This window comes from Anneissia japonica, unplaced genomic scaffold, assembly GCF_011630105.1.
Source record: "Anneissia japonica isolate Jap-2015-1 unplaced genomic scaffold, ASM1163010v1 scaffold493_len2256704_cov171, whole genome shotgun sequence".
In the NCBI taxonomy this organism is placed as follows: Eukaryota; Metazoa; Echinodermata; class Crinoidea; order Comatulida; family Comatulidae; genus Anneissia; species Anneissia japonica.
In genome coordinates this window covers 1399077-1422454 of record NW_022727062.1, presented here as the reverse complement: position 1 = coordinate 1422454, position 23378 = coordinate 1399077, and the positions used below count along the sequence as shown (strand labels likewise).

The window sequence follows — 23378 nt, the reverse complement described above, 5'->3', positions numbered from 1 at the left end:
ATAACAGCAGCACTTTTGAGACTAACAATATAGAATTTATTCTCTAGCTTTCGTCCACACAGTGGACTCTGTCTCTTATACACATCTCCTACAGGCCTATACCTAGTGGTAAAGGCGATGACAATAGAAGCAAAAGTCAAGTTGCGTATTTTTGGAACATAATTTATTTATATTAACACGAATATTTCGTAAGTAAGTGTTTCTGATGATATTCTGAATAATTTATTATCCCCATGCAGTTGGCATAAGGGAACGTCCGGATCTGATTTCTCATTGCAAACTGTTTATTTGTGTAGTATTAAGACATCTGTATTTGCTAGTAAATGACTCATTACTTTAATAACAACTTAATACTAAGCTCACTGTTTACTATTTTTTTTATTTACAGCATAGTATAGGCATACGCCTAGATTGCAGTTTTTTGTTTTCATATCTTTCCAGTTTGATTACAGATGCATGTGGGAATGTCCTCCCTTTTTTTAAATAAACATTTTGTTTATACATGGAGGTTTTTATTCATGGTATTGACCCTGGGGCGGAGAGGTGGAGAGTGGTGGGGGGGGGGGAGATGGTGTGATGATGGGAGGTTGAACAGTACACACACTTTTGTTAGGTACAAAGGTCATAGAGTACCTTCGTGTCACGCGAGGAGTGGAGTACAGTGTGAACCAAAGCAAAGAGTATAAATAGCAAAGATCGTATAGCGGCGCTACGCCGCATAGCGGCGCTATACGATCTTTGTAAATAGAACCAAAGCGGTGAAACGAACGATACAAATTATTCTCGTGATTATTGACGCGGATATCGTATGCCACGAAGCACCGCAGGTTACACATAAAAGCGTTTATATAATTGAATGTATTATAGGCCTATGCCCTACTAGAGATCATAAATATTTAAGATACGCAACTTTCAACACTATCCAGAATGGAAATATCGTATTCTTCAAGCCTTATTATTCTGGTGAATCTATTGATTACTGTTTTAGTTCTGACGACGGCGGTAGAAGCTGCTCCTGCCAATGCAACACCAACGATCAACCCGAGTAAGTTCATCTAGGCCTAGGCCTAGGCCTAGGCCTGCAGGGCCTAACAGAGTAATAGTAGTACTAGTAGTATCCTAGCCCAGCCTAGCTTAGTTAGGAAGGGAGGGAAGTGCTAGATAAGTCAGCCGGATACGAAAATGTCTTAGCCTCGGCCCGGGGGAGGGGGTGGGGTGTCCTAGGCCCTAGGCCTAGACCTACCTTTTATGTTGTTAACGTGTGATACCACCCACCCGAGGCCTAGGCCTAGCTAGGCCCTACAGTAGGCCTAGCCTAGGCCTAGTCCTATGGGCGTGATGAAGTCATAAATAAATAATTCAGGACTACTGTATGTAGCCAATCACCCATTCCATGATCAAATCACTGGTAAATATCAATAAAAGTTAATAATAGGCCTATTGTTTAAAAAAGAGCTTAATTTCTGCTATATAATTTTTTTAAATCCTTCATTTCAATCACCTTAAATATTTCATATAGGCTAGGAAGAGTTAATTTTCATTTTTAACCTGCCATCTCTATCTTGGAGTATTTAAAACAGAATAAATAAGTATTTTTACAATTTTTACTGATGTGGTAGGCTGGGAAGTGGTGTAAGGTGTGGCACCCCACAGTTATCAGGTAAACATTTGTACTGTAAAAATCCATTTTTAAAAGTAAATTTTATATTACTGTACATGATGTTACATGTAACTTAAAAAGAAATTAAGCTAAACTAACTTTTTTCCAGGTAGCAAATACCACCAACACTATCGTACAATATACTAGACCTAATGTTAATAATAACTACAAAAAAATGCATAATTTAATGGGAGCTAATTAATGTGTAATACGGCGTATTAAAAATTAGGACGACTATACCGTAATTCCATTTAGTACCTGTGGAATTATATTGATTGCCATGTATTTAATCAACTACAGTGAATAGGCCTACGGCTGAGTGAATTTCAGAGCTGACTGTAATTACGTTGCTAATTACTGCAAAAGCTGGATTACTATACACAATTGATACTGCATATAATCCACTCAGTCATTCTTGCATGAGTATTCGTATTTTCACCAATCCATGCTATTGATTTTGGTTCCATGATTTTCCATCGTAGGAGCAGATTCCCACTTTCCGAACAGTTGTTCGCTAAAAATTTTTTATGGATTTTTGAAGCTTTCAGTGTACAGTACACTATTACACAGGAAGAGCTACTGTATTTTATAACAGCAGCACTTTTGAGACTAACAATATATAATTTATTCTCTAGCTTTCGTCCACACAGTGGACTTCATCCTGATGAAGTCCACTGTGTGGACAAAAGCTAGAGAATAAATTATATATTGTTACTCAAAAGTGCTGCTGTTATTTACTTTATACTGTTCTATACTGTACAGACTGACGCGGCTATACTTTTTATTCATCATGTATTTTATAATGCACCAGCAACTTAGGCGCTAAATTCACTTTCGCACCTAACTTTTAATTCTTATTTTTTCCACCTCAATGTTTGCACAGTCACAACTTAAAAACATGTTAATACATGATTCAACCACTCACAAAGTACCTTTTTCAACAAATAAGTACAGCGCCCGTTTCTGCGCTCGCTTAATAGCACGACAAGCTGCTGCCATTTTGCATTCAGTAATAAATTGCCAGAATGTCTGAGTTTACAGTGCGCAGTTTTATGTAATTAAATGTTACACTTTTAATATTTATTTGCATTTTTATACCATTTCAGTTATGCTTTATAAGATATTGTATGGTGTTGTTGTTTGGTTTACCTATGTTCACATGAAATTCACATGTAAAATTACTAACAAAAAATAGTAATGGTCCAAATGCTTGAACAGATATCAAAATATTGAATGGCAAATTCTCAGAACAACTACCAGAGCTTAGGGTAATGGAAGTTCAATCATGGACCTATATAAGTCCAAAATGTTCATGGTTCGATGAACCTTAATTCAAGAACTTGAATGTATAGTTAACTTATTTTTATACTGTACTGTACCTCTGATAAACAGGATGCTGTACAGAATGGTACACTATGATACCACATTTTTTCGGATGTTTCATAGGATTCTGACTATATTGACTGCCCTTTAATAGTTTCAAAATTTAAGAAATTGAACAAAAAAAACTCAAACATTCCCACAATTTATTTAAAAGTAGCATTTCGTTGTGCTACCGAGCACAGAAACTCTGTATTTATAGAGGTTTTTTTTTTTTTTGTTGGAAAGATAATTGTGAGTGGTTGAATCATGTAAACATTATAATTATATTGTGACTGAGAAAAACATTGAGATAAAAAAATTAAGATTTAAAAGTTACTGTAGGTGCGAAACTGCATTATTATTATTATAATGTACTTTAGCACCTAACTTTTTAACTTTTTTCCACCAATCTATAACATTCAATGTTGCAATTAGCTTGCCAGGTACCCATATTCTTGAGTGGACAAATTCAGGTATATAAAGTGCTTTGCCCAAGGATATGAAATAGCCAGCAATGGGTTTGAACCCTATTACTAAGCGCCCAATTTTTAATATTTCCATCAACCGTTCCTTTTTGGTAAAGGCTTCTATGGTTTGTTATTGTTCTGAAGCATCAAGTGTTAAAATTATGCTAAAGTTTTGCATTATTTATACAGTACATAGAATTCTGCAAACTGTAGTAGGCAGGGGTCATAGAGTAAGTCTCCCGGAAGTCATTGGAGACTCCAGGAAAGTAGGATGTTCTCCTGCATTCAAGCAAACATATATCTCCTGGAAAGTAACCCAATTCGGCCACCCACCTTGGCCACCCCGTTCAAAATTATTGAAATTGCACATTTTTACGATAACTCAGTGCCAATGGGTAATCACCATGCACAGAAAACTAAAATTAAATATGATAAAGAAAACTCATTTAACCAAATGAATTTCCAATTGTGACTTCAGAATAGGACACAACCAAACTGTACTGACGAATTGTAACCCCGCCATTATTTTGGGAAGCCAAACTGTTTCTGTGTCAAACCCTTTCCAAAGCAATTTTGTTGTAATAATTAAAAGCTGTTGTTCGCCATCTTTGCTTTGTCTGCACTCAGCGGTTGTGCCACAAATTTGCTGACGGAGGGGACCGAGCCAAGAGGCTGACAAAGTCTTGGTCGACGGGCTGGAAGATAAACTCTTTTGTATGGTTCAATGGAGAGTTTTTTTATGGCTTACTGTAAATTGTAATATGGTCCAAAATGTGCTTTTTGACACACTATAGGGATTGACACTGCAGTCAAAATAACGTCTATCTATAGGCAAATTATTATTTTTTAAATTTTTGATTTGACGACAGGGGGGTCCAGGCCTGTCCAGGCGGAGGGAAACAATAACCCCCCTCCCACCCGCTGGTCACCACCACTTTCCACACTATAAAATTTGTATGATGCCTATAGGCATAGTGTCATGCCTACAGTATAATTATCATCATCGTGTTACTTAAGAATTTGTTGCTGGTAGATTCATGTGTGATCATTATAGAGCATGTTATACATCAGATGCTAAATATAGTGAATTACACCCTGTTCAGACTACACTCTGTTGCGACCGGTTGCGATGTAATTGGTGGTAATCGGTTTTAATCCAAAACTGATTACTCCTGATCGCAATCAACGAGCGCATTCAGACCAACATGAAAAAACTTTACATTCTAGGGCCTAGTCCGGTGTCTAGGCCTAGAATGTAATGACTGACATCAGCCAAACAGTGCCTGTGGAATTCGTTGTGATTCGTTGAGATCGGATTCCGTGGTAATCAGGTGTAATAAAGATTGTAGCACCCAATCGCAACGGGTAACAATTGCGATATCGATTACTTATCGACTACTGTACTATTGGTGAGCTTTCACACACGATTTTACTTTGCAATTGTGTGCGACTGGATGTCGCAACTGCTACAACCGATCGCAATACGATGCTACTGTAGTCTGAATGGGGTATTAGTGTGACAGATTTTCGGGAAAGCAGATGATAGTATGTCCATAATACCATGGAGGAAAATTATTTCCTCCATGATAATACCCAGATCAACCGCAGTATGTATTCTTGTGTGTGTGTGTGAATGGTCCCAAATTTCATTCATGTGTAAATTAGACCTATCAATGTGGTATGTACTGTAACATATGTTTAAAATTGTCAGCTGTAGTCTATTCTTTGTGGCTATAGCTGATATTATGTGCCACAAGTACTTGATAATGTGTAAACAGACAAAGGTAATGACCCTTGAAACGTCTGACGTGGTTGTCATATGCACACCCTTACTGTAACTAATAGAATGATGGCCAATGGAGAGTAGGGAGCATTATGAATAGCGATATTTATTTTTGGTTCATATCTAAATCACTGTCAAGATTATCAAGTTTTCTTTTTCAAAAAATGTTGTATGCCCATATATAGTCATGATGTGCCTATATATGGTCATAATGTGATGTCATCATGACCATATTTAGGCATGTCACATGTTTTTGTCAAATAAAATTTGATAGCTTAAGATCATGTTAATCTACTTAAATATTTTTATTTTATTTTAATTTATTTTTATTAGCAAAAATCCAATTACTTAATGCCTGTACATTATATAAAAACATTAAAAATACTGTGATTGAATTATTGATTATTAATACAATTATTAAATTGCAAAGTTCAAAAAGATACAGTATATTAATACTGACAGAACACATAATCCATATAAAAACATTGCCTTGGAAAATACTGTCCAAATAAATTATTGATTATTAATCAAATTAATAAATTGGAAATTTTCAAAAGATATAGTAGTCTACTAATATATCTTATTGAAATTTTCAATTTATTAAATGTATTAATAATCAACTGTTTATCAAGATGTTTAAATCTACAGTAATATTGGATGCCAGTTAATGTACAGTACACATAACGTACTTGTAGGCCTACAGTATTTGTTAACGTATTTTCTGAAAATGTTTTTTGTTCACAAGTTATAAATTTATAGTTCGAATACTGCATTCTAGTATGCGCTTGAAGCCAAAATATTCTCGTTAAATTTAATATTATTGTATACAGTTAGAACAGTATGTCATTGTCATACAACAATTTAATAACTCATTTCCTTATTCAAACAAGTTGAGAATATCCAATTTCAATCATGTAGTAAAAAAATAGAGACGCTAGCTCAGTCAGCAAAGCTTAGTGGCATAGTACTTTATGCAGTGTGTGTGCTAAACCATAGAGAAACCCTAGTACACGTTTTTTTTTTACACAAAACACTATTAATATTTGGACAGTGGTTCATTGTGTGTCTGGAGACCACGAATCTAGGGTTTTCTAACTGTTCAAATACATTTCAAAGAAACATTACAGTATTTGTTACATGTATACAATTCCATCTGGTCAACATTAATTTTTCACAGTTTGTTTAGGGTTCAACTACCATACTTGAACATTGCTTTTCAAATGACATACACTCAATTTTTTATGAGGTGGCAATTGTTATGCCAGTCTTTTTCTAAACAAATTTCATAATTTCTGATTGCATGTTATGATATGGATTGGATTTAGGATAATAACATCCAATCAGAATTAAAAATTGCATTAAGACTGGTGTAACAATAGCCGCAATCGTTTTGTAACCATGGAGGAATTATTTTAGGTTCTAACCATCTGTACTTTTTATATTTATTTTATTGTTTTTTTTTTGTTTGTTGTATGATTGTAAATTTCTCTCCATCACTTACGGTAATGATCTTTGTTGTTGTACTGTTGATCCAGGATTTATATTTACATCCTTCTTCTTGATTTCCTGTCATCCACCAGAGATTATTGAAGGACAGATACTTTGGCTTTCTTTGAAAAGAATGTGGTGTATGCATTGTAAAAATGCATATAGTCGACTAGTACCAAGGAGTTTATTTTAAGAACAGCCCCTTATCAAAAATTATAATTTGCCAACAGCTTTCATTAATATCAAATTTCACATGGAATGATGTTCATTGTTTCCATTAATGTACATTATTTCTATAATGACCTATGAACTCTGAAATGCAATTCAATTCTATTTCATTTTTTAAAGGTTTTTATGAGATAATAAGCAACAATGACACATTTTAATACTACAGTACAAATCAATAATATTTTACATTGAGAGATATAGGTACAGGGGTGATGAAAGAGGCAGTTTATCCAGGCAGAAGAGGAATTATAATAGCTATGCCAATTTAGGAAATAATTATATCAACGGTTTGAGGAAAACAATCCTATAAAAAAAACAATACTATAGAAATAAAACCATGAATTGAAATCCAGTGGGCTTAATCTCGAGATGAAGCCCATCTCGAATTGAAGCCCCCTCTTTACAAAATTAGACTCAAGGTAGCATACATTATGCTTGTTTTCGAGATAGTACAGTATAACGGTAGACTGTACATGAATTTCAAAAAACAAAATAATTTTAAACAAGCTTGGTTTATACAGTAGTTTAGGATATTTAATGTCAGTTAAATACACTCCATGATACAGATTGGTTATAGATGTTTATATATTGTTTTATAGTACAAATTCATAAACTTTCCCTCTCTTTACCTTGCAAAGTAGCCTGGAAAAGAAGCCCATCTTGAAAAGAAGCCAATTTCAAAAAGAAAGAATAGCCAGGGCTTCAATTTGAGGTTTTACTGTACTGTACAGTGTGTAGGAGTTGGTGTACAGTTAATTGTTGGAAAAACAAACATCTACAAGATAAAACAAACTGTACTCTCGCCAGATGCTGAATTGCAAATTATTATGTACACATAATAAACGATTAGCTCCAGTGTCCAGATTATCAAATTTTCTTTGACGAAAGACTGTTGCGTGACCATATATAGTCATGATGTGCCTGTATATGGTCATGATGTGACGTCATCATGACCATATTTAGGCGTCAAATTTTTTTTAAAGATTTGATAGTCTTGTCAGGGCTTTATAATTTATTGAATCATTGTAGTATTGGGATATTTCATTATTTACAGTATGTTTTTTTTGTTTATGTAAAGTGCATAGGCAACTTTCTTGTATTATGCGCTATATACTGTAAGACTACATTATTATTAATTATTATTATTATTATTATTATTACAGTAATATTAAATTATTTTTTTTATTGTTATTATTATTGTTATTGTTATTATATTATTAATATTACTATTAATATTATTATTATTATTATTGTTATTATTATCATCATATCCTTCTTTTACCTTGAATTTAAGATTGGTGGGGAATTATAGTCATCTGGCAAATTTACTGAGCATACAGTACAGAATCATTGTACACAGTGCTAGGCAGTAGGCCAGGAAATCTTTCCTTTCAGTATGTTCAAAATTGCATTTTTGTTTATCAAATTCAGGTTTTAAATTAATTGTCATAAAGAATGTCATATGATCCACTCTAACAAGCTGGAAATTGTGAAACACATTGTGAAATCCTGCTGTTGTAAGGTATCTCTTCTTAAAGGTCATACTGGTACACTTTTACAGTATGTAAGTAATTCATCGATAATACTGTTAATACGAGCTCTGCTATCAATGCAATACAAAATCATCTGAAAAGTATCAGAATATCATTAAAATACTATTTTTAACACAAGAATTAATATTAGATAAAAATAAAATCTGTAGTCTGAACTCATACCTAATATGTTCAAGCAGAATGAGATGCTTGCATTTTGTAGTAGCATTTTAAAGATACAATGGATTATAGAATTTAAGACTAGATTTCTAGTTTAATACAGTAGGCATAGTAATGATGATTGATTGTACCGTTTATTCATTAATTCATTCTCGTACAATATAGCATTTTTTTTTCTTGAATATACTGTAGTGTATTTATTTTATAAACTATTTATCAGAATATAAATAAAATGTACTATCTTGTTTTAACATAATCTTCACGTCTTCCTAATACAAACATTTTTGTTTGTATCTGTAAGTATAATTTTTGTGGATTATCTGGTATCTGTGTGAAACAAATGAAGTAAAACACTAGGCCATATAGATGGAACTGAGATCAGTATATCCCTTTATTTTCGCAGCCCTATATTTTCTCGATTTTGTGACCTTTTATTTTCGCGATTTTACCATTTCCAGTCATTTTTTTTTAACATGATTCAGAAACCTACAGTACAGTACCAATACGTTTTTTTAGCCTAGTATAGCTATAGCTCCCAATTTTGGTGGGTTTGCTTGATTTTTTGAGCAATCTCCTGCTTCCCTCCCGATTTTGTAGACTACTGTAGCTTATAATTCAGGCCTACTTCAGCATTTCAGTTTGCCTGTGTAGAGGCTGGACAAAGGTTTTTTTTTAAAGCGACATGTTAAGAAATCTTGCCGAATATGTAGGCCTCTGCATTGGTATGTTTTTTAGAAAATTATTGTAATAGTTAATAATTATTAACTAATGAGAAATATCAAATGTAAACTTGCAATTTGTATTCCACTTTCATGAGGTGGGCATAGGCATGGGCTCAGCTATAAAAATAGACAGCACTGGTACCAGTCTACTCTTTTATATTACTATGGGTATGGCCTGGACTTGCTTTTGCATCATTCAGAATCTCACCATTTTCTTGCGCCCTTGTTTTTCGCGATTGTCTTTTTATCGCAAAAAATCGTGAAGAAAGGGTGCTCAAAAATAAAGGGCTGTACAGTAAATTGTTTCCATCTCATTCAATAATTGTTTTCTTCGAATCTAATTTTAGCTCCTTTGTTTTCAGCAGGAGTTTCAAGTCGTATTAAATATTTGTTTACATTTGAAAGTAATTTTTGGATCTTCTGTTTTCTGTTCGACGCAAATAGATCTTAAAATGTCATTGTCAGTATAATCAAAGTTAAATGTTTAAGATGGTTGATTTATAGTCATTACACATGTAAAGGGAACATACTTTACTGTAAGGAAATTGAATCAGTTTATAGTCAATAATCAAATAATAAACATATAACAAATTTTTCGGTACACCATGTGTAAATAAATAATATGGTTTTTATTAAGGTAAAAACCACTGGTTGGTTGTCTCAAATAACAATTACTCGGCTTTACTTCAGGAGTCCCAATTTTGAAGAAATCCCTCTGCGGGAGATCTAAGAAAATGAACTTTCTGAAACATAAATGAATTACTGTATGCCTGCACATTGTGGTACCCATCAGTACTGACTTTGAGAGACAATTGATGATAAAAGTAGTAAAAACATGCAAATATTCATTATTTTGAATTTGTGGGAGATGGATTCTTTTCCAGGAGGTCCTTACTTGTGGGAGTGCAGGAGACGCCCTCAATTTCTGGGAGACTCCAGCGACATCCAGGAGACTTTGTTAGTGCCTCATTATTTTCAGGTCCCTTTTACAGCAAAAAGTTTTTTAATAAAGTCTACAGAACATACTATACTACAAGAAAGTATAATACATACTCCAAGTATTGAAATGAACGCCATCGTGTTTTACAGATTTATAATTTATTTTTGATGTTTTTTTTACCATTAGTATCAAAAAGCCATGTACAGTATTCTATATTCTATTCTATATCTTGTATTATTACAGTACTGTATGCTTTTTTTTTTTAAAGAAAATTAAAATGTTAAATTATAATATTATGTTTAATTTGGTAATTTGGTTTTGATAAAAAAAAACAAAAAAAAACATGTATATTTTGCTATATGACGTATTAAAATTTCCTACAGTAGACTACTGTATAGTTCCATAACAACTAAAAACTTGTCTTGCATATTACAGTACAGTAGAAATTGAAACAGGTAGATGGTCAAAAATTGATAAAAAAGATAGATTATGCAAACATTGTATATTAAATCTAGTTGAAGATGAATACCATTTTACTTTAATTTGCCCTTATTACACTGATATTCGAAAACATTATATATTCAAGTATTTTATTGTTAATCCATCCAAAGTTAAGTTTACTCAATTAATGTCCACTACTGATATCAATACAATAAGTTGGTATGTAAATTTCTTTATCACTCATTTATAAATGTAGAAGTGATCATTCCCTCTGTAAATAGCTATTATATTTTATTTGGGCCAAAGGCCTTATATAAAAGTTGAAATAAATGTCCTTGGCCAATACGTGCCAAGGAACGGAAACGTAATGTAGAAAACAGTGAGATATTAATGATAAAATATTAAATGGAATTTGAGCTTGCGAAAATCCTGAATAATATTTATTATTTTTAATAAAGTGAAAGTGGAAGTGAGGCATACATCAAGTATGGCATACTGTATTCCAACAATCAAATAGTTAAACCTTTTTATATTTTTAAATTTAAAAATTAGAAGATGAAAATCTTTTGGAATTCTGTACAGTATTGCTAGTTATATAAAATTGTAAAAAATGCTTTGGAGGGGTATTTTTTGTTTGAAAGATTATTTTTTCGATTAGGGAGTCAGAAAAATACCTCGGATTGCAATAAATACATGTACTGTACCTGTATTGTCATGTATTTATATTATTGAAACAACACTAGATATCCAGGTCCATCCATGTTGTTTACGCGCGTACTATTCTAATTGTGCGCGTATCAGATAGGCAGGGGCGGGAAAAGGTAATACAAAAGATCAGGCGAATAGAGAGCTAACACACACACACACGAGGGGGAATCTACGCACAGAGACATGTCGTAAGCCTAGGTCCCCGTTATTAATACCTGAGCTGTGTATCAAGAATACAAGTTTAATGTATTCTCATTTGATTTGTTCATTGCATTGGATCCCGAAGAAAGCATAACAGTATGCATGTGTGAAGCTGTAATTCCTTCCAATGCCACAATCACGGGTTCAAATCCTGTATTACTCTAATCACTTTTTGCTTTTTCTTTACAGTTGAAGTAACAGACGCTCCAGTTGTCACAGCAGGTATGTTGACATTTTAAACCAGGCATAAAGTAACATAATTTTTGCTACAACTTTAGCCATTTTGCCACAACATGCCTCATATAAGAAAGTATAATACATACTCCAAGTATTGAAATACACGCCATCGTGTTGGGATTCAATATTTCAACATTAATTATGTCATCATTTTCGACATTAATTATGTCATCATATAGTTAAAACATTGTTCTTGATAATCATACAAAACAAAACATTGGAAACAACAACGTTGAAACATTGGATCTTACAATGTCACTGTCTATGTTCAAATTTAAATGTTTAAGATGACTGATTTATAGTCATTACACATGTATTAGGAATGTACTTTACTGTGTAAAGGAAATTGAATCAGTTTTAAGAGTCAATAATCAAATAATATTTTACTCAGCTTTACTTCAGGAGTCCTAATTTTGAAGAAATCCCTTCCCGGAGATCTACTGTAGTTAAATGAACTATCTGAAACATAAATGAATTATGCTGCACATAGTGATCAGATACCCATCAGTACTGACTTTGTGAGACAATTGATGATAAAAATAGTAAAAACATGCAAATATTCAATATTTTGAATTTACGGGAGTGGAAGTGAGGCATACGTCAAGTATGGCATATCCCCAATTCACTTACATATGTAGGTAAACAGTGAGATAATAATTAAAATATTAAATGGGATTTAAGCTTGCAAAAATCCTGAATAATCATTTATAATAAAGTGAAAGTGGAGGTGAGGCATACATAAAGTATGGCATATCCCAACAGTCAAATAGTCAACCTTTTATTATTTTTAAATTTAAAAATTAGAAGATGAAAATCTTTTGGAATTCTGTACAGTATTGCTAGTTAAATAGTGTTGTTAAAAATGCTGCTTTTGAGGAGTATTTCTTGTTTGAAAGTTTGTTTTTCGATCTGAATATTAGAGAGTCATTAAAATACATCAGATTGCAATAAATACATGTATGTATGTGTGAAGCTGTAATTCCTTCCAATGCCACAATCCTGGGTTCAAATCCTGTATTACTCTAACCACTTTTTGCTTTTTCTTTACAGATGTAACAACAGATGCAACAACAGATGCTGTCACAACAGGTACAGTATGTTGACATCTGTAAACCAGGCATAAAGTAACATCATGTTTAATAATAATTCTTGTGTCAACCAATCACAAGAGGATCTCTCAGGATTTTAAAACTTGCAACAAAATATTAGAATATGAATTTTTCTGAATAATGTTTATTTTTCTTTATTTGTTTTAAATTCAATTTATGAAATATCAGCATACTTTATGTAAAGGTAATTATATGGTGTTACTTAATACAGTGTTGCGCAACCTTTTTGGGCCATGGACCCTGTCTACAATATGAACAAATTTGTGGACCACTCCAAATTTACTAGTCTACAGTACTTCGTGAATACTTACCTGGATAAACCGACTAATTGCCTATTCTTTCTCACCCGAGAAACACCTCTCGCCAAGCACAAGCACAATTTACTAATATTCAAAGTCATTAATTAGACCTATACAGACACAGACAAATAATATTTCTTGATTTTTACATATAACATCAATTGTGCCAGTAGGCTACTTTATAATTATGACAAACAACTTCTGCTAAATTCTGCCATAAGGTTTCTGAGCACAATATAGTAAATGAATTCTTTTGACGAAGTAGACCTAACCGCTAAAGGTTAAAGGGCAAAAAAATCAATGATTTATCATTGGGAAATTGATTATTACAGGTATCTCAGAAAATTTACAAAGCAAAGTTTCAAATAATGACAACAGCCTAAAGGAAAAAAAACATAAAGGCTTGAGTAATTTGGACATTTTAAAATTTCTAATGGCTACCCTGAGCCTACTCGTATCACTGATGTTTTCTTAGCATTTGAATTTACGTTCGTTATTGCATTTGTTGTTGTGAACATTACCCAGGCGGAAACGCCAAGGAGCGTGCATGAGACTGACCAAGGCTGCTTATTTCTACTGTAGACTTGTAAGGTTAAAGTTGGAACAAAAAGCAAGGCCGATAGACTAAACCCAAAATTGCAATAATACGTGTGCCATATTCTGCATGAAAGCATCAAATTAAAATAGTTATGTTGTTTTTTGTGAATTTATATGCCATACGATGACGGACCACTCAGCCTTTGGATGGCGGACCACTTTAACAAACCATTAGTGTTTGACAGACCACCAATATATTTTGGCGGACCTCAGTGTGGTCCGCGGACCGCAGGTTGCGTAACACTGACTCAATATAGTTTCTGAGACTGAATTGTGTGTTAATATTAAATAGGTTAAACTCGATAAAAGCCCATACATACAGTACTGTGGTCCCCGGAGGACAGGTTGCGTAACACTGACTCAATATAGTTTCGGCAGACTGAATTATTAATTACATTAAATAGGTTAAACTCAATAAAAGCTTATACATACTGTAGTGTACACACCCTCCCCCCTCCCCTTTCACATCATTATTTTACATACACATTCCCACACACATCCCCCACTTGGGAGTCACAAGGGTGTGGGGTTTCCTATTAATCCACTTTGCCATACCCTAGATCTGGCACTATAAAAACATAAAGCTTATTTCATTGATCTTGAAATTTCAAAATCTTTGCAGTAAAATTCAAGTGATAGACATATGCAATTTACAAACATTTCAATTTAATTTTTCAATTAAATTTTATTCAATACTGTATTTGATACTTAGAATATGCTGAGTTGCATATCAACAGGTTAATATAGTAATTAAACTATGTCAAACAGTATTGTTGGAGAGTGGAGTTATGTACTATATGCTGCATTTGTATATAGTCTCAGAGCAATTCCTAATTTTATTTAATATATTACTTTAATTAATTTTTAGCACAAGTCCCTACTATTAATGGAACAAGTAAGTATTCAATGTTTTTGATTCCATTATTAAATTTAATAAATAATTATTTTTATGCTTTGCTCTTTTGTATTTTTCTTTTTGTTGTCAACATGATTGTTGGCATATTTCCTTTTCATTACCGTGGGATATCATTTCCACCTGATAACATGAGGTCAAAAGTCACAGGGTCAAAGTCAATTGCATAACTGCGCAAGTGAATGACCTACAATCCATGTTACATCACAAAAAATATATTTACACAAATGATTACAGAATTTTTGTACACAAATTAAAGATAGACCTTTGTTGTTTACCTGTGTGGTATTTTATCAATGCTTGACAGTACAGTACATTGTGGGTACCTGTTGTCCAATGTTGGGGCAAGGATTTGCCCTGTGGGGCCTACTGTAAGCTGTCCAACAGGGTGTCCCATCTGACAATTTCCGGAGGAGGTTAGTCACATCACGGAGTGGTTTTGAGATGTACAATACATGAATGATCCAGGTGGGGATAGGCATGGTGCTAGATCTCCCCAGAATAGAAGGAAAAAAAATATTAAAAAGAAGAGAGACAGAAAAGGGAATGAAAATGGAATTTAAAGTACTGCATTATATCACTATAATAAAAGTTTTAAGTAAATAATGTATGTACAAGAATTGATTTTATTTTATAATCGACTATGCCTCTTCCTATGCATGGTGCATGGCCTCTGCCAGGACTTTTCTCTGGATCCGCCCCTGAAATAATAATTATCATGATCAGTAAATTTAAATAAGAAATAAAAAACTTAGCCAACAGGGGCTGTTTTAATTGCCCATTTGGCACTGGTGCTGGATACCTCATAGAGTTAAATACTGGACAGTATAAATGCACAGATAACTGTACTACAGTGCATATAATACAAAGAGCTGAGAATGTATATCGTTTGGATGTCATTATTTGGAGCACATGTGAAATTTACTTGCTTTGAATATGGGCTTTATCATACTGTACGCTTTAAATGAAAGACTGTGTATACTTTAGAGTTTAATTATTATATTATTTTTTTTAAATTTTCAGATGCTACTAGTACTACAGTTGAGCCAACAAGTACGTTTATTTTAAATTGTTCTTTGTTGCTAAAGTCCTGTCCAGACTATAACATTTTGTCTGACAAAAACATGTGACATGCCCAAATATGGCCTTGATGACATCACATCATCACCATATATAGGCACATCATAACTATATATGGGCATACAACAGTTTTTTTGTCAAAGAAACGTTGATAGTCTCGACATAGCTTAAAGTTATGCATGAAGTATAGACGAATCCAAGAGAAAATTTTTGAACACCGCACTCTTTTGTCGATGCCATTACTGTGGTGGCATTTCCGAATTTGGAAGATGTTTAAATACCCAAAATATAACTTTGATAAATTTTTAGTTTGAAGACTGACAGCATTATTCAGCTGCAAAATAAAAAGCCAGATTTTAGGAGTAGGCCTAGGGTAGTGACGACTCCCGGACTCCCCATTAATGGTGTAGACAACAGAGGGCGCCATTCTTCTTGGACTTGTCTATATTTGGAAGGGTTCTTGCAATGTGAAACATTTTCTAGTCCTGAATTTTCATTGCAAATTATGTTGTACTTTGTTTTCTTTAAAAATATACTCATCCAGTATTGTCTTAAAAACCTTGAACTTGCAGTTGAAATGTCGTAAAAACAACAAAGTTGTTTGCATTGATTTACGTTTTTATTTTAAACTCTGTGATTATTGGCCAATTTAAGTGTTATTTTAATCTGCTAAGAAATTGGCAAAAAAAAGAAATCTATCATTGCCTGAAGTCAGGTTCTGGAGGAAAAAAGCATTTTGCTATGATTTTTAAGGCACAAAAAGAGTGTTTGTCAAGAAACTCTGGAATGATACAGATTTTTGAATACTGTATTTAAAAACTAGGGGAAAAAATTATTATTCAAGTTTATTGTCTCAATTTAATACAAAATGTAATTTTCCTTTGCATGTGCATAAGATTAGTGCAGCCTCACTTTGTGTCATCATTATAAATGTTTTTTTATCGTGAAGATATTTTTTTTGCTTAACATTTTTGCTTCTATTGTGTCATTGAAAGTTGCATCCCCTATGAATGGCCAAATTGATGAAAGTGTAGCTTATTTGTACATGCTTTAACAAGTGTTTTTTTTCCCCCCCCCCCCCCCCAAAAAAAAAATTTTTTTTTTTTTTTTTTTTGTAAAAAATACATACATTGAGTGGGTAACATTGGGAATTGGGTTTATGAGGGGTTTCTGCTTCCATACGAGACTGCTATCTGATATTTAAAAAGTATACAGTATAATCTGTTTTTCGGGGCATTTTACAGTACTTTTTTGTCACGGATTTTACGTTTTTGAGAATGTAACCACTTATATCTTATTATCTATATAGAATATAAGATTAAAAGTGTGTTCAATGTTTACATGTAATAATAATAATAATAATATGTCGTTCTTATATAGCGCTTAATGTCTTAACAAAGCCCCTAAGCGCTTCACATATATGCCTAAGGTTAGTTATTGGGGGAAAAATTTTTTTTTTTTTGATTTGATGAAATAAAATGTATGGATGGGACAAAATTTGGACATGACTTTTAGAAAGGTATATTCTAATATTTCTCCTCACCATAAAAAGATATTAAATGATTGTTTTACATAGCTAAACTGTAATTTTATGAAAAATTTAATGAATTATGTTCCATCATGGCCTTGACATTCCTGATGTCGCGGACGGGACACTTTTGTCCAATGAGAGAAATACCGTACTTTTCAATATAAAAAGGGATAAAAAATATTAATCTGTCATCAATGCAACATTTTGTTTTCAATCCAATGAAAAACAATCTTTTAAGTACAAAATAAATAATTATTTAATTGTCATAAAAAGTGTCACGTCCATATCAAAACTGTCCCGTCTGTGACAATTTATTTACTGGATAATTTTATTTTAATGAGGTTAAACAAAAAATTATCTAAAAATGTGTTGATAAAATATTAAGTTATAGTATCTAGTAGGAGAAAATTGAATATTAGGTTTTTTTTATAGCATTACTTTTCTAAGGAAGGAACCTCCTCAAATGTCACAGATGGGACAATTATGAATTTTGATGTGTATGTATGCAATTAATAAAAAATTTCAACCAATACACATGATTTTGTAACAAAGGGAATACTGTACAAGGTAAATTTTGTTATCAGATTATTTAACTGTTCAAGAATTATTTAGCATTTTTAAATGTCCCCTCCCTGATGCCAAATGTACTGTACATTTTAAATATTCAATATGAAATAACTAAAAAAAAAATTATAATAATAGTTGGATTTATATAGCGCATCATGCGAAAAAGCCTCTATGCGCTTAGTGATTGCGCTCTTTAAGTTTGACGTTTTGAAAAAAGTTGATGTTATGAAACTAAAAAACCTACTCCTTAAACTAAGGCATGGTTGGCCATTGGCTCCTATAAGCTCATCCGCCCTTTGTTCAACTGGTTTTTTTTTCATGTTGCTGGGTGTCCATCTACCCTCTTATCGGCGGCCGCTAAAGACCACCAGATGGGGTTGCCAGAATTAGTCACCGACGACTCGACCGGATGCAGTCTGTAACGTCGTACCCAGGACACTATTATCTTACACTACACTTACACGCTAAAATAAACTAACTTATAATTGGTTAAACTATTCCCAGAATTTCTAATATTCATCAAAATAGTGAAAAATGTTTTTATTCAACTATATATATCTATCAAGAGAATTAGTTAAAATTTATATTAATAATTGAAAATGAAAATGCCCCTTTCAAGGCTTCTGTATAAACTATGTTCATATTGTAAACTCTTGTCAGGTTAGCATATTTGTACCGGCAAGTAATGTTGGAAGTTGCGGCTTCGATGCATCATTTTAATTCCAATTCTAAGATTTCTCTCACTATTGAAGAAATTGGAAAAACCCCTGAAATTGGAAAAACCCCTGAAATTAAAATACTGTATTGTTTACAGTAGCTCTGCAAATTTTTATTTCATGGCTTCCTTAAAATTCCAGGGACCAACTAAAACATGAAAATTACCTGGTTCTTCAATAATTTGGCATTGACTGTATATTCTATTGACAAAATGTCATATAATTTGTATTTACTCTTAAGCAAGCAGTTTAAAAAAAAAAAAAAAAATGTTTGATTTTGACAATTCTTTTTTCACAGCCAAATTCGCGGCCCGAAATTTGGCCAAAAGTTTGTGAAACGTACAGTACTCATCAAGAGTCAAATATAAAGTTTTCAACTTCTGATGACACAGAAGAAACAAATAAGTTTTTACTGTAGGATTAGTAAAAGAATTTCCAGTAAAATATTAAATGTTATTGTTCTTGGTTAGCTCACCACACAGTTGTCTAAATTTTGAATTTTGACCTTACATTATAGTTTGTCTTTGATTCTGATTGAAGTAATATTACTTACTAAACTAAACCAGGGAACTGTTAAATTACTAATAATAAATAATAGTAATTTACTGTAACTGTTCCCTGACTAAACTTTGAGAAATTGCTGCCATCAACATCAAAAATATGTGGAAATCTCTTGGAGAAATTTAATGAGACTAATCAGAAACTTAAAGTTTTGTTTGAAACCTACTGTAAATATTTATAATTACCATCAAACTAAACTATGTGTGTAAATTAAAGGAACTACATTATTTTTGCGTTTGATAGTTATTTTTTTTATTTAAATATGAAATGTTATTTCAGATAATGTAACCTTTGAATGACCTTGTAATCTTGTATAAAGGCTGTTTTTCTAAAATTATAACTCCTCCCCTTTTGCCACAAGGTGTATGCTTTGATTGAATGTGAGGTTCGACTGTAACATTCTAAGCTCATTAAGTTTAATTTTGTGTTCAATTTCAGATTTCACCATCATAATCACTACAGACGTTGTGACAACTAGTATGTCTTTACTTTTTTTTATATAGTAGCCTAGATAGCATATTATTATATTATAAAAGAAATATTCAAATTAACCCAAGCTAATCAACATGCATGCTCCTGCTAAAGTACTATGGACTTCTGAGTGAAAACATGGGTATACACTATATTCCCTATTTTGAGTCTATACAGACTGTTGTGACACTATTGTCATGCATGCATTTGTTGACACTCAACTAACTTTTTCTGGCCGCAATTCACATAAATATTTGGTTTTGTAGAAGTACTGTAAATAGATTGTTGATCTATATTTATTATTCTCAAAACACCCACGCACACTAAACATACTCGGATTTTACTTAGCATTGAAATGTTGTAATCATTCCCCACCATCATTATTTCATCAGTAGCCCGTGCATCATCATCATCAATATTATCATAATAAATATTATCAGCAAATGAGATTACTTGTTCCACTTCGCATTTGGCACAGATATTCCAATAATATTCCCACTTGGTTAAATTTAGAGTAGTGGGTCTTAGATGTATTTTAGTTAAGCAAGACATTTTTTATACTTTGTTATACTGAACGTGCTGCCCGCCAATAATGACGATTTCAAATAAAAATAATTTTAATATTTTTTGGCCAATTAGTGCATTTAAAAAAAGAAAGTTTTCTTCATTTTTATTACACACGCTACTTACTTGAAATCTCAAAAAATAGATTTATCTTTATTCCTAATTATATTAATTATAAAGCATTTAACCATCCAATTACAACACTGTTTTACATTTATCAATAAAACTTTATTTCTTATTTTCTCCTCCATCTAGTTATTATAGGCAAAACCATTTGCTAAAGATAAGAAAACAGAAATTTGATTTTTTTTTTCACGCCCTCTTCTGACTACCGTATCATTAAAGAAATAAGTTCGCGAAGCAAGGTATAAAAAATTCTCACCTATTAGAATAAATTTTTAATGTAGAGCTTGAGTCACAAACAGAGCATGGGTACAACAAATGTATAGGTGACAAAATGGGTGACAAATAGAGTACCTAGTTTCATTCAGAAGTTTTTATGGATATAGAAAAAATGCATTTTGCTTCCAACTGTATTACTGTATGTTATGTTACTTCCAGATGTTACAACTTTCAATTTTACCACTGATGAACCAACCAATAGTATGTCTTGTTTTAATTTTTTATAAATATTATAGAGCAAAATATGTATAAAGCAATAATATTATTTAAACTAACCAAATGTTGACTATAATATACAGTATACAGTTACTACTATAAAAAAAATTATGCACAAAAAGGAAGGACCTTAGGCCTGTGTGCACACTAACATATTTTCTTTGAAGTAGATTATATTTTGTTTTAACACGTTAACTGTCAGACCTTATTTTAAGGTTACTACCCATATGCCAAAACAAATATATACATCTTTGAAATTTTATCTAGTCATATCATCAAAATGATGTGTCTATAAACTTGGCGGGAAAATATTAGTGTATGAGTAAACTCTTCGACAGCACTGTGATAGCATTTTTTATTGACTATGCCAAGTGCGTGTTTAATCTTGTCTGCTTTTTGCTTGGGTTGGTGTATGTTCAAAGGGCGCCCCCACTTGTGCCGCTCGAGTGTACTACTGGCAACATAACACAACAAGCATACATACATCATTTACGTTATCGTCTTGGTGTATCTTCAATGAACTACAAGCCGTTGAGTCTGAGGAAATTATAAACGCTAGAATGTTATCGCGATTTTGACGAGTATGCTCATCCCTGGCGCCCTCAGCAACATCCTGTGGGTACAGTAAGTATACTTGTCGCTGGCAGCCAACGTGTTAACTGATGATTAGTGTGGACATGACAACGACTTAGCAATTTATTATTTCATTGTCAAGTCTCAAGGTTCTGGGTTTAGTCCTGTAGCAGAAAGATTTTGTAGTATCTCTACTGTAGCTCTTCATAGGTTGCTGCCTGCACAGTAGTACATTTTGCTATACTGCCTATACCTTACCTACAATACTACAGTAATGAGTAAAATTTTTTTTGTAGATTGCATCATTTTTTATAGTAGACTCTATCTCTTTTAGCGTTATTTCATTAAAATGACAAGAATGTCTATTAATAAAAATTCTATTAATGAGCATGCTTCATTTGACTATTAACTGTCTACTAAATTATGGTAGCTGCAAATATTTTTATATCAGAACTTCAAACACATTTTAATAGTTTGAGATTGCTGTATTGAGCATCTACAGGTGTGTGTATATTTTGTCGAGCCCTTGTCAGTGAATAACGCCTATTATTTTTTGCTAGAAAATATTATAGTGGTAATTTTCTATATAATTTCGGTCCAAAACTGGCTCAGTTGGGTGAACTGAAGAGAGGCTCTATGTGTGTGTTGAACCATGGGGATTTTTACATAACCTTTGGTCCCTGGTAAAAATTCTAATCACTGCTTTCCTTTTGTTTCTCCTGGAAGGCTGAAATGCATGTTTCATATAGTAAGCCCATCGTCTTTTGGATGAGACATTTAAGCAGTGTGTCCTATGTGTAATTTGGCCCATATGAATTGTTAAACAAATGCGTAATGAATTGTTTCCCAATTTACCACTACTTGCCAATTTACCACTACTTTTGTGGGTTGTCACTGGTGTAGTGTGTTTCACAATGAAGATATCTGATTAAAACCAATTATCAAGTATTATTGAATACATTCATTCCTGCATGAAAATTATATTTATTTGTTGTATGTTTCATTATTATTATTGTTGCATTTATCATGCTTGCTATACTAATTTCCTGTTTCATACTAATAAAACATTTCAGATAATAAGTACTCTGTACCACTGCATGCTAATTTTGTTTGATACATTCATAATAATTAATATGTATGGTTTTATTAATTCATATAGTATGATCCAATTTTAAAATTACTTGGTTTTTAGTAAATCGAGAGCGGTCGCAAATGAGCAATCACAACATCAATTTTAAAATTTTGAAATTGGATCATGCGGGAAGAATTTAACCTTGCTTAACACGCAGTATGTCTTCCTAATTCATTTGGAACCATAAATTCTCAAAGATAATGCTTTCTGTAGAGTAATGTGGTGTGTTTCCTAATAATAAATACTACTTTTCTTATATAGTATTGAAATCTAGGCTTTGGTTTTTTTTATATTAAAAATAAGCGGCACAGTCAGTTTTACTAAGCAGACATTGCCCCGGAAAAAGAATGTGTTTCCAGAGCGAAACGTATTAATAAAAGTACTGAGCTAGACGCAGACACAGAATTTTAAAAGCGAGTGACTGGTTATGAGTAATGAGAAAAATATGATTAAAACTAATTTATAAATATGGGCAAAAGTTCAAAGTTTAACAGTATTATAATTTTATTATTGAATATATTGTAATTCATATTGGCAAGACTTCTTTATACATTGTTTCGCACTCTCGCAGCCTGTTGATGATGATTTTGAATAATAATTAAATTTTATTTTTGGCAAATTAATGTACTCACCAGAATGAAAAAATGAAAAAGTTTCTAATTTATATTCATTTTGCTTGCCGTTGATATATATATATA

The 23378-nt window shown here is 32.5% G+C and overlaps 1 protein-coding gene across 1 annotated transcript; it reads left to right on the top strand.

The window, feature by feature from the left end:
- Positions 1 to 748: 748 nt before the first annotated feature.
- Positions 749 to 20960, top strand: LOC117113405 (porimin-like; the record flags this gene model as incomplete). Its single annotated transcript, XM_033256725.1, is given in 7 exon segments — positions 749 to 1045; positions 11902 to 11934; positions 13000 to 13038; positions 14823 to 14849; positions 15891 to 15920; positions 19761 to 19799; positions 20919 to 20960. Coding segments are annotated over 7 exon segments (328 nt in total), but the record flags the coding sequence as incomplete, so codon positions are not given.
- Positions 20961 to 23378: the final 2418 nt, after the last annotated feature.